Genomic DNA, 12,500 nt, shown 5'->3' with positions numbered 1-12,500 from the left:
TGTGTGTGTGTGTGTGTGTGTCTGTCTGTCTGTCTGTCTGTCTGTCTGTCTGTCTGTCTGTCTGACTTCAGGACGAGATGGCGTAGACAGATTTCTATAATTATCCAGAGATGTAAGGCTAGAGTTATATTAAAGAAGATAAGTAGATTGCATGTAGGTAAGATAGATTATTTTTCTTTGATGTAGATATTCAACACTATTAGGATAATAGCTATGACTTCAGACATTTCAGTAGTTTTTGTTAATTAATGCTTAGGATGCTTTCATTCTTGATTGTTACATTTACAGTTTGGGAGAGAATAAAACAATCTGTCTGTTTGTCTGTCTGTTTGTTTGCCTGTCTGTCTGTTTGTCTGTTTGTCTGTCTGTCTGTCTGTTTGTCTGTCTGTTTGTTTGTCTCTTTGTCTGTCTGTTTGTTTGTCTCTTTGTCTGTCTGTCTCTGTCTGTGTCTCTCTGTCTGTCTGTCTCTCTGTCTGTGTCTCTATTTGTCTGTCCATCTGTATGTCAATTTTATTTATTAAAACACAAACTCTGTTACATTTCTAACACTAAATGCAAACAAGCTGTGTGTGTGTGTGTGTGTGTGTGTGTGCTTGTGTGTTTTTGTACATTTTGTTTTGTAATGTTTAGGTCCTTACTATTGTGCTCAAGACGACATAGAATTGGCTGTCGGTTCATGTAAGATTTCTCCTTACCTCATCAATATTCCTCGTTTGGTTAATATCACTCATGAAAACCAATGGAAAGGCACAATTGACAATGTAATTGGAATGCGAGGCGACAAAGTGATGCTAATATCAGGAAGTAAAGATACCGATATACATCCAGGTTTCAGCTAACAGTCAATTATCATTTTCTGACTGACTTACATTACGTGCTGCTTTGAGCAATTTAGGAGTCATGAAGAAATTGCTTGATTATTACACGAATTTTGTTGATTCATCGGACATTGATACTAAATTTGATATTCCAGCTGAGCATGCCTGGGTTTGCACAGCTTAGCACTTTGTTTGTCTCATGTTGGACATTGTGTTTGCTACATTTAGTTGACTGATGACTATGGGCATCCATGCAACTATTTGGGACAACCGTTTATCAATAACTGCCACTACTCTGCAGCGTATGGAATTCTTAGTCACATATATGGTGATATCACTCCGGAAAATAGTTCAGTTGCGAATCCTGATAATGTACTAGATAATACATGCTGGCAAATGTTGCTGTTTTTAGTTGTGATTCTGTTTATTGTAGTTGCTTGAATTTGATCAGTTTGAATTCTTTTCCTCTTTCAAAAAGGCTAGCATGGATTCGATTGGGTATGTGTATGTGCCATCTGCGTGCCGCAACAGGAGTAAAGGTGTCTTATTTTATTGGGACGGCATGCAAGCATGTTTGTTAATGTTAGTCACGATTCTGTGTTTAGTTTGTCGCTTACATGTTGCTCTTCATGGCTGCGAAATGTCAAGGTAATATGTGGGAGTATGTGTGATTTGTTTGCCCACTGTTAGTGGGTAATATATATATATATATATATATATATATATATATATATATATATATATATATTTGAGTGACACCCATATATTTGTATATAATACAGATAGCACAAATAACACATATCCGCCCTAAGGACGGAAGCACAAAGAGTCTAAGTCATAATAATTAGGTAGATAGTCATTAATCAGTCTTGAATTATACTGCCACAAACGAACAGATAACTGTTCATGAAATTGCCTGGAAGCTTGGCCCAGAGACAAGCCAGATGATAGAAGAGACTTTACAATTGATCTCAACACCTCCAGACTATGTGCAGCCCATACTCCGTATGATTCCACCACAAGAGGGTAGAACAAACAGCCATAACTTGTATATATATATATATATATATATATATATATATATATTTTAAATTTTATATATATATATATTTTAAATTTTATATATATATGTATATATATTTTAAATTATATATATATATATATATATATATATATATATATATATATATATATATATATATATATATCGAGTGTATACTAAGTTCTCTATACATTTAAACATAGTTGATTGATTGATTGATTAGTTATTGAGTGTGTAATGCAGAGAGTACATTGATTCGATCTATGTGGAGCACGCTGGCTACAATCCTATTGCCGAAGCAAACGACATTATTGTGTTGTATCCTCAAACGCACTCAGATATTCTAAATCCACTATCATGTTTTGACTGGTATGTACTAGGTTCTCAAAATATAATAAAGTTTGTTGCTATAATATTTCTAATTATTGCTGTACCGACTTTTGTAGGTATGGATTTACATCTTCAGCTTATGGTAAGTGTTTGCATGTGGAGTGATCGACTGTTTTGTGGCTTGTCTTAGAGATATATTTATGAGGAATGTTCTAAATTTAATTTTGGTTTTACTGTAGCTACAAAACTGGGAATACAGATGGCAGGTGTAAGGGCAATGATTGATCGGCTGACTGGTTGATATCAAGATGATTGTAATATTGGTGCTATACACGTATGTACGTACTAAGAGTATGTTGCAAATGGACAGTAGGGCATTTATGACGTTTCTAATTTGTGGCCCTAGAATACGTTGTATAATGTAAGTCTTGGATTTGTCAACATCACATCGAGTTTTTGTTTTGTTTTGCTTGTCACGTTGATCCTCTCAACAAAGTTTTAAAGGTCTCAACTGCCTTACACCATTTCGAGGTTTAACTCTAGATATTCCAGTCTCGGCTGTTCGAAAAGCCCTACAGAAGAACTTCAAAGAAACTACTTTAGTTGTAATTAGTGTTGGCTAATAAGTTAGTATTTTAAATTATGATTTAGACTTCTGGAGAATCTAATAAATTACACACTGAAATTTTATGTATTTTTGTCTGTGCGCATGCGCGTATTTACCCTCGGATACACGGTGCGTTGTCTCTGAACGCGAGTACACCAAACTGTACAGGATCATGAGATGGTCAGGCTACTGGTTTGTGCTGAGTGTGGCCGCTGTGGCGGCAGCAAGGCGTCTAGGTTGGACACAGAATTGCATGGTCTGATGTCTTGAGTGTAAGCGGGGCATCTTTCCGTGTACAGAAACGTACAAAATCGACAAGACGAAAGTGTCCGTGTCGGGGATTTCGTCTGGAGCTTACTTTGCAGTGCAGTTTCATGTTGCATTTTCGTATGATATAATGGGAGTAGGCGTGGTTGCTGGAGGTTAGCTGTAATATCTTAATCTTAATTAATTAATTATATATATATATATTTATTTATTTTATAAATGTATTTTAAGTATAGTTTTACTATTGTTTAAAAATGTTTTGTTATAAATTGAAATAATTAAATAAGGCAACTTAAAAAGCAGAATTTGAAATTTGTGATGGCGTATGATTTAAGGTCTACTAGACTATATATGGTACCACTACAGTGCCATCTAGGGCTAAGGCAAGCCAGCTTGTTGGGTTGTGTGTACACAGGCATATGCCTTGATGCTTTAACTCTCCTTATATGCACTTGTCTTTGATATTTAAATTTTTACAAAGACTGGTAGATGCAGTTGCTTATTAAATTGCTAATTAATTATTTAGTTATTTTTATATATTCTGTTTTTTTGTAAGTTGCCTAATGTTATCAACTGATTTCAGTTAGTATGTATACACATGCAAGTATTGTGTGTGTGTGTGTGTGTGTGTGTGTGTGTGTGTGTGTGTGTGTGTGTGTGTGTGTGTGTGTGTGTGTGTGTGTGTGTGTGTGTGTGTGTGTGGTAGATGCAGTTGCTTATTAAATTGCTAATTAATTATTTAGTTATTTTTATATATTCTGTTTTTTTGTAAGTTGCCTAATGTTATCAACTGATTTCAGTTAGTATGTATACACATGCAAGTATTGTGTGTGTGTGTGTGTGTGTGTGTGTGTGTGTGTGTGTGTGTGTGCGTGCGTGCACGCGTGCACATGTCTGTGTGTTTGTGTGTCTTTGTTTGTGTGTTTTTGTGCATTTTGTTTTGTAATGTTGTTAGGTCCTTACTATTGTGCTCAAGATAGCGAAACAGTGGCTCTAGGTCCATGTATGGTTTCCCCTTACCTCATCAATATTCCTTATTTGGTTTCTATCACTCATGCAACCCAACTGACTGGCACAATTGACAGTGTAACTGGAATGCGAGGCGACAAAGTGATGCTAATATCAGGAACTAAAGACACAATTATATATCAAGGTTTCAGCTAACAGTCAATTATCATTTTCTGACTGACTTACATTGCATGCTGCTTTGAATAATTTAGGAGTCATGAAGAAATTGCTTGATTATTACACGAATTTTGTTAATTCATCGGACATTGACACTGAGTTTGATATTCCAGCACAGCATGCCTGGGTTTGCACAGCTTAGCTTTGCTTGTTTGTCTTGTGTTGGACATCGTGTTTGCTATGTTTTAGTTGACGAATGATTATGGCCATTCATGCAACTACTTGGGACAACCGTTTATCAATAACTGCAACTACTCTGCAGCGTACAGAATTCTTAGTCACATATATGGCGATATCACTCCGGAAAATAGTTCAGCTGTGAACTCTGATAATGTACTAGATAATACATGCTGGCAACTGTTGCTGTTTCTAATTGTGATTCTGTTTATTTTAGCTGCTTGAATTTGATCAGTTTGAATTCTTTTTCTCTTTGGGACTGGCTAGCATGGATTCGATTGGGTATGTGTATGTGCCATCTGCGTGCCGCAACAGGAGTAAAGGTGTCTTATTTTATTGGGACGTCATGCAAGCATGTTTGTTAATGTTGCATGGTCACGATTCTGTGTTTAGTTTGTCGCTTACATGTTGCTCTTCATGGCTGCGAAATGTCAAGGTAATGTGTGTGTGTGTGTGTGTGTGTGTGTGTGTGTGTGTGTGTGTGTGTGTGTGTGTGTGTGTGTATGTGTGTGTGTGTGTGTGTGTGTGTGTGTGTGTGTGTGTGTGTGTGTGTGTGTGTGTGTGTGTGTGTGTGTGTGTATCGAGTGCATGCTAAGTTCTTTATACATTCAAACATAGTTGATTGATTGATTGATTGTTTATTGAGTGTTTACAATGTCTAGAGAGTACATTAGTTTGGCGTTTGTGGAGCATGCTGGCTACAATCCTATTGCTGAAGCAAACAACATTATTGTGTTGTATCCTCAAACGCACTCAAATGCTTTAAATCCTCTATCATGTTTTGACTGGTATGTACTAGGTTCTTTAAAAATAATAAAATTAGTTGGTTTGTTTCTAATTTTTGCTCTACCGACTGTTGTAGGTGGGGATTTACATCTCCAGCTTACGGTAAGTGTTTGCATGTGGATTTGATCGACTGTTTTTGTAGCTTAGCATAAGGATGTAATTTGAGGAATTTTAAATTTAATTTTTTGGTTTTACTGTAGCTTCAAAAATGGGACCACAGATGGTGGGTGTAAAGGCAATGATTGATCGACTGGCTGGTTGATATCAAGATGATTGTAATATTGGTGCTACATGTATGTAGTAAAAACAGTCTTTTGTAGTGTATGTTGCAAATGGACTGTAAGGCATTTTATGGCTAATTTGTGAGCGTACGTTGTACTGTGAAGGCATACAAGCCTTGGATTTGTCAACATCACATCGAGTTTTGTTTGGTTTGCTGATCACTTCCTGTTGACAAAGTTTATTGCATTTAATACATGTCTACACAAAAACATACAGAAGTATTGCACTTAGAGGTTATAGACGTGTTTGATAAATTTGTGTTGTCACAGATCTACATGTACATACTATGATAGATAGATCAGCGCTGCAATTGTAGATCAAATGAACTGAATGCAGATCAATTGATGGTACACGTGTACAGTATCTAACCATTTGTTGCAAAAAGTATGTTGAAGTTAGTGAATAAGTATTTAATTAATACATTTTAGCAATTGTCAGGATTATTTAATTATGCCTCAACTTATCCAGTTGAGTTTATTATTGAATAATTTCTTTATTATTTAATAAGAATGTTATGTATTATTAATATTTAACAATTTAATAATTTTTTAATATTTGACAATTTAATAATTTTTGTATTAATTTTTGTTAATATATAGACATTATAAGGCTTTTTGTTAATAGTTTAATTATCAAAAATATTGAAATAAAAATAAACAGAGAGATTTGGACTCCGAGGCTTTAGGTGCGCGGTGTGTCTAACGAATGGCCATCAATGAAGAGCTGACAACCTTGAAAGAAGATTTTCTTTCACGATTGCCAGGCTCTGAACTCATTACTTGTCATCCATCGATGGTGCTTGCCAGAATCTCGTAAGTTCTTTCCTCCATGTCAGTCTTTCGATCCATTTCTGTCAACAAAAGCTTCATCACACAATTTCATTTATCTCTTGTAGACGGACCGCATTTAAGGAGGTTCGTGTGGCGATTCAGTTTCCCGCCGACTATCCAGACAATCCTCTGCTTGTTGAGTTGAAGAGCAAGACTCTTTCTGCCAGAATTCTTGACAGCTTGACGAAGCTCTGTGATGAAGAACTCAAAAAGTGGAAAGGAAAACAACAGGTCTGGTCGTAACGGTTATGTTGGGGTATAAGCAGTTTAGATGGAAATATGTAGTTTATAATAATAATAATAATAATAATAATAATAATAATAATTTCTCTGATCCAAATGCCCTGCAATCCTCTGCCTGATGACTGAGGTGAGGGTCTTATACAGTCATCAGGCAGAGGATTGCAGGGCATTTGGATCAGAGAAACTTCATGGCTCCGGAGCAGAAGGGTTGTCGACAGGGATCTTTTGGTGCAAAGGATCAGCCGTTGATCAACAAGCTGCTTACCGAAGACTGTAGGACCAGGCACAAGAGCTTGAGCATGGCTTGGGTGGACTACCAGAAAGCCTATGACAGCGTGCCACACAGTTGGTTGCTCCAATGCCTTCAGCTGCATAAGATCAGTCCAGTCTTGTGCGGGTTCCTGTCATGTGTGATGAAGAGTTGGAGGACATCGATGGCGCTTTCTTGCGGGAATAGTACTATCAAGACAAGGCTTATGCAGATCAGGAGGGGTATTTTCCAAGGTGACTCACTTTCTCCACTTCTCTTCTGTATGGCTCTCAATCCTCTGAGCAAGGAGCTGAACAGAACCGGTTACGGCTACCGGATGACCACTGGGCATGGTGAGACTGCCAAACGTCAGCTTATCAGTCATCTACTTTACATGGATGATCTGAAGCTGTATGGCAGAAACTCTGATTAGTTGGACGGGTTGTTGCACACGATTCGTACCTTCTCTGATGACATCCAGATGAAGTTTGGTCTGGACAAATGTGCTGTTGCACACTTTGTCAATGGCAGGCTATCTGGACACAACTCTGGAGTGACGGTAGGAAAAACGGACACCATCAACTGTCTGGAACCGGGTCAAGTCTACAAGTACTTGGGTGTAGATGAGAGTAACGGTATTCAGCACAGCATGATGCGGGAGAGACTCCGTCGCGAGTACTTCCGCAGAGTGAAGGTGGTTCTCCGGACTGAGTTGTATGGTCGGAACAAGATTTTAGCCATCAATGGGTTTGCACTACCGGTTCTCACTTACGGTTTTGGCGTCATTCATGGGGGGTGCACGGACCTGCAGCAGCTCGATCGACGGACCAGAAAGCTCCTCTCTATGCACGGTGTCCACCATCCTGTTGCAGACGTTGACCGACTGTACGCTCCTTGCAGTGATGGGGGTAGGGGGTTACAACAGATTGAGTCGACATATCAATCTTGTATTGTGAGGCTGAACTGTTACCTTGCTGACAGTTCTGATCCTTTCATGCAGATGATACGGGAGTGTGACTCTGGAAAATCTTCACACTTGATCAAGCGCATGGCTTGTCGGTTTGCTGCACAGCTGCGGAGGAGTCTTGCTTCGGACGACAAGTCGCAGAGCTTACACAGGAATACATTCATCTTGGTTGAAGGTGGCTTTGAGCAAGCGCCTGAAACAGATGCGAGACATTACCGTACGTGTTGCAGTTCTCTTCGTGTGCGGTCCTGGAGCGGGAAGCCTATGCACGGGCAGTATCGTCGTCTCACTGAGCAACCGCCTGTGGACATGAAAGAGACCTACGGATGGCTAAAGGCAGCGAATCTCTCTGCTGCAACTGAGGGACTGGTTGTTGCTGCTCAAGACCAAGCTCTTCGGACTCGGTACTATGAGTACAAGATTCTACATTGTGATGTCAGTCCTACTTGCCGCATGTGCAGTGTTGGCCTGGAAACAGTCGACCACATTGTGGCAGGCTGTAGTGCTTTGGCACCGACGGACTACACTGATCGACACAATCAGGTGGCATCCATCATTCACTGGGATGTTTGTCGCCATTTTGGGGTTTCAGTGGAGAGCAGATGGTACCGGCATCATCCTGATAGGCTTGTGGAGACGGATGACATTACTATGATGTGGGATACCACCATCCCCACTGCCAGGAAGATCAAAGCCAATCGTCCAGACATCTGTCTCAGAAATAGGAAGACAAACACTTGTCTTCTTATTGATATCAACTGTCCTGCTGATGGCAACATTGGCAAGAAACATGCTGAGAAGTTGGCGAAGTACAGCGACTTGCGAGTGGAGATAAGCCGCATGTGGCACTGTCGAACACTGGTGGTTCCGGTGGTCTTGGGAGCTTTGGGCACAGTGCACACAGGTATTGCACGGTGGCTGGACATTATTCCAGGTCATCACAACCTGCAGCACTTACAGAAAACAGTGCTTCTGGGATCTACTCGGATTCTTCGTCAAGTCATGTCTTCTTTCTAGACAGGCGCGATGGTCTAAGTACTTCTGAAGCAGGGTTTGCTTCCGGTACTTGTAATAGACTTTACAAACCAGACTGATCTGGTTGAGCACGACAATAATATGCCGTGACTTAGTGGTTAGCGACAATGGCTACCACTCCATGGTTTGGGGATTCAAACCCCAGTGATGAAAGTAAATTATGAAACTTGTCTGTCTTTCTTTCTCATGTTTCTCTAGCTTTATCCATGAGACTATGACTTGTTTCAGTTGTTGGGGAGTTTCTGTGGTCTGGCGAACGGTTCGTTGACGATGACGTTCAGTGCTTTCCTGGTGGTCATTGATATCCACTAGGCGTGCTGTCCCGATGTTTGCGGTCATCATAATGCCTGCAATCTATATCAAATTGGCTAGTCATTGATCGCCGTATGGACTGCACGGAAACATGTACCCTGCTGGGCTCACCTCCCGGGTTGGTGGGCGCTCAGATGGGGGTAAAGACCTCACTTGCTCATTATGGAGGGGCATAACGACACACAGTTATTTTTATCACACCAAATCTGGTGTAGTTTCCTCATAGGGGCAACATAAAACACACACACACACACACACACACACACACACACACACACACACACACACACACACACACACACATGTAGACAAGTGACATAACTAACACACAAAATCACTTAACCTACACGTAAAAATATTACCATCTACCATATCCGATCCGTGTCCAGGATAAGTATGTCTAACTATTAGCAAAGCCAGTCCTCTCACAAGTTCATTTCTTGAATCTATGGCCTGTTTAAGAAATTTAGTCTGTAGTATTTTCATCTTAAGAGATACCTCAACAAAGTCTGGAATTCTTTCCACTATAGAGTCTCATACCAATTCCACAACGAATACCTTTTCGATACGCTGTGTTAATAGTTTATGTGATTTGTAATTGAATTAGTGGTTTGAGAGATTAGGTGTGTCATTATTACTAATAAACATTTTACTATTTAATTAAACATTTGTGTTATTAAAGGGCATGGCACATTCTTGAGCGTGACAGACATAGTCAACTATACACATCCACACACATTCATACATCCACACACAGACACAAACCAGAAGTCATACGTTTTGAGTACGTTTCTCGTTAAGTCAAATTGTTTTTCTGCAGTTGCTGTCTACAACTTATTCAAAGAAATAAGTCTGTCTACAACAAATTGTTTTTGTCGGTTGACACAGCGGCATAGCGGGGCATGGGCTAGACCAGGCTATAGCCCATCATTTGTAGGCGTGGTCTTAAAATTTTTGGACTTTAATTACGTAATGCTTGGAAATGTACTGTTGCGCTGGACAGCAACCTGAGACAACCATCATTCCTATGGATCCTAACAATGTGACAAAAATTATTTTTTGACATTATTTTTCTCATTTTTTAACGAGTTGCTCCTAGGTCTGTTAGCTTAGTATTAGTGGCCTAAAATCTCAACGTCCTAAAACTTACCTAAAGTCTACAATGAGCCAAGAAAGACTCAGTGGACTTGCACTACGTTCACTTCAAGTATAGAAGTGACGTCGATTAGAATGCAACCTTGGATACGTTTGTATGAGACATTAATGTATACTATGGTATTCAAAAACTTTTAGTGAAACCTCACTAAAGTGTCCAAGTTTGCACGGCCTTTCTTCCAGTCTGGATGCGCCACTGATCTAACGTATCAGTTAATTTAATTAAAAGCCAGTAAAAAGTGTGTGTGTCCCATAGCAGCGTGAAGTCTAGCCCTCCTATTTCTAGAGGTCACGCTACACCCATGGTTGACATTGAGACTTACAGCATCACAGATATTGAATTGGTATATGTGATACACACAATCACAACTTCCAAAATTTGTAGAAGTTGCGTGTAAGCAGGTTAACCAAGATGATGTCACTGTTATCATAGAAAGCCAGAGGTCTTGCAAAGTTAGAGACAGCAACAATTAGGTTGACATTTATACATTTGCTGAGGCACCATGTTGTACCATTCTCAATCTGTATTTCTCTACATTGTAACATCCATTGTTATGTCACAAATTTGGTTTTTGGACATTGTATGGCTTGTACGTAGATAATGTCTTTGCTTGTCTTCGTCAAACATTTTCTTGATGAGAATCCATTCATCGCTTGTTCGGACGAGATTATGTACATCAAGAAAGAACTAGTCAGTGAACACGATGATTTGAAGCTCAAACAGAAAGCTGGCATTGTCAGTATGACGATACGTCAGCAAAGGTTTATGCTACTCTAATGTCATTGATTGTTGACTTTTATTGTATAGGTTGTCCTACTTTGTTATGTAGGTATTTTTTGTCTGTGAAACTATCTGTTCCTGATGCGTATCCAACAGATGCTGTTAGGTCAGTATGACATCTTTATTTATTATTTATTATTTATGATTATTTATTATTTATTATTATTTATTATTTATTATTTATTATTATTTATTATTTATTATTTACTATTTATTATTTATTATTATTTATTATTTACTATTTATTATTATTTTTTTATTTATATAAATTTATAATGTGGAAATTTTATTAAGCAAAACAGTACACAAGAATTTATGTACACATAGTGATGATGATGCATATGTCTAACTGACAGCAGCAGTATCTGTTTAGCACTTTGGCAGAATGTAAGATTACAAAAGCGATTGCGTACAAATTATGTTTACAGGAGTTAGAAAATTGGTTGAAAACATAGTTAGTCAAATACAGACTTTACAGTATTGGTGTGTCTATTGTCGTTGTTTGTTATGTTTTGTTTGAATAATTTGCAGTAATGCGAACTAGTTCCCTGTAACCAACCAATAGTGTACTGTAGTGTTTGAATTGTGTGCGTGCGTGTGTGCTTTCATGTGTGTGTGTGTGTGTGTGTGTGTGTGTGTGTGTGTGTGTGTGTGTGTGTGTGTGTGTGTGTGTGTGTGTGTGTGTGTGTGTGTGTGTGTGTGTGTGTGTGTGTGTGTGTGTTTTCCCATTAAGTCTACATGCTTGTCTTGCCTACAGTATAGAAATCACCGAATGCAACGTTCCTCCTGATCTATTGTTAACGTTTGCTGGTCAGTCTCAAGAATTAGCACGGAGATGTGTGACACCTCCTCTAAAACCAAAGCCTAAGTAAGACATTAAACTTACAAAATATCACCACTAGTAGACTACCTATGATGACTGTTTTATTTTATGTCTAGAGATCCACCATTTGAACCTTCACCTTCTCTGCAAAGAGTGGCATGCCTACTTGCAAATGATTGTCTCAGACATTGTGTTGCACAAAAATGCTCTTTATGTAAGAAGCCAGCACTACCAGACAATCCTAAGGTGTTTTGTTCATTTTGAATTTTTGAGTTGTATTATAGTTTTATTTTTCTGTTGTTAGGAAGTCGTTGTAGATCTGAATGCTGATATGCATGTTGAGCGGATCTACTGTGGTCATCTGTTTCATTTTAAGTGCTTGGACACGTACGTCAAGACGCCTCCGTTTAAAGGTAATTTCGTGTTTTGTGTTTTGTCTGTTGTGTTGTGTCATCGAGCATGTTTTTTGTGATGACTGAAGGTGGTAAGATGTGTCCTGTGTCTGGGTGTGGGAAAAGGATATATCATGACAAATGGGTGACTACGAAGAATACTAAGCTTGCTGAAGATCGATGGGCTCATGAAGAAGCACGGAAGAGAGAACTTTCTG

The 12,500-nt window shown here is 38.8% G+C and overlaps 2 protein-coding genes across 2 annotated transcripts in view; both read left to right on the top strand.

Moving 5' to 3' along the window:
- Nucleotides 1-5,697, top strand: part of LOC134184120 (uncharacterized) — a 6,192-nt gene extending 495 nt beyond the window's left edge. The window contains exons 3-19 of the mRNA XM_062651737.1: nucleotides 631-828; nucleotides 896-987; nucleotides 1,047-1,190; nucleotides 1,252-1,357; nucleotides 1,424-1,466; nucleotides 2,104-2,229; nucleotides 2,307-2,332; nucleotides 2,935-3,033; nucleotides 3,097-3,219; nucleotides 4,020-4,217; nucleotides 4,285-4,376; nucleotides 4,439-4,582; nucleotides 4,644-4,749; nucleotides 4,820-4,862; nucleotides 5,089-5,214; nucleotides 5,289-5,314; nucleotides 5,413-5,697. Coding sequence (XP_062507721.1) covers nucleotides 631-828; nucleotides 896-987; nucleotides 1,047-1,190; nucleotides 1,252-1,357; nucleotides 1,424-1,466; nucleotides 2,104-2,229; nucleotides 2,307-2,332; nucleotides 2,935-3,033; nucleotides 3,097-3,219; nucleotides 4,020-4,217; nucleotides 4,285-4,376; nucleotides 4,439-4,582; nucleotides 4,644-4,749; nucleotides 4,820-4,862; nucleotides 5,089-5,214; nucleotides 5,289-5,314; nucleotides 5,413-5,474 — 1,754 coding nt within the window. The 3' untranslated portion in view covers nucleotides 5,475-5,697. The remainder of the gene's footprint in view (nucleotides 1-630; nucleotides 829-895; nucleotides 988-1,046; nucleotides 1,191-1,251; nucleotides 1,358-1,423; nucleotides 1,467-2,103; nucleotides 2,230-2,306; nucleotides 2,333-2,934; nucleotides 3,034-3,096; nucleotides 3,220-4,019; nucleotides 4,218-4,284; nucleotides 4,377-4,438; nucleotides 4,583-4,643; nucleotides 4,750-4,819; nucleotides 4,863-5,088; nucleotides 5,215-5,288; nucleotides 5,315-5,412) is intronic.
- A 472-nt stretch (nucleotides 5,698-6,169) lies between these two features.
- Nucleotides 6,170-12,500, top strand: part of LOC134184813 (uncharacterized) — a 6,463-nt gene continuing 132 nt past the window's right edge. Inside the window, exons 1-8 of the mRNA XM_062652566.1 lie at nucleotides 6,170-6,306; nucleotides 6,390-6,555; nucleotides 10,885-11,048; nucleotides 11,117-11,173; nucleotides 11,825-11,935; nucleotides 12,007-12,136; nucleotides 12,195-12,303; nucleotides 12,372-12,500. The exon at nucleotides 12,372-12,500 is cut by the window's right edge and continues 132 nt beyond it. Coding sequence (XP_062508550.1) covers nucleotides 6,200-6,306; nucleotides 6,390-6,555; nucleotides 10,885-11,048; nucleotides 11,117-11,173; nucleotides 11,825-11,935; nucleotides 12,007-12,136; nucleotides 12,195-12,303; nucleotides 12,372-12,500 — 973 coding nt within the window. The 5' untranslated portion in view covers nucleotides 6,170-6,199. The remainder of the gene's footprint in view (nucleotides 6,307-6,389; nucleotides 6,556-10,884; nucleotides 11,049-11,116; nucleotides 11,174-11,824; nucleotides 11,936-12,006; nucleotides 12,137-12,194; nucleotides 12,304-12,371) is intronic.

This window comes from Corticium candelabrum, chromosome 9, assembly GCF_963422355.1.
Source record: "Corticium candelabrum chromosome 9, ooCorCand1.1, whole genome shotgun sequence".
Classification (NCBI taxonomy): Eukaryota; Metazoa; Porifera; class Homoscleromorpha; order Homosclerophorida; family Plakinidae; genus Corticium; species Corticium candelabrum.
The sequence above is the reverse complement of the archived record's forward strand: the minus strand, read 5'-3'. Positions and strand labels throughout refer to the sequence as shown.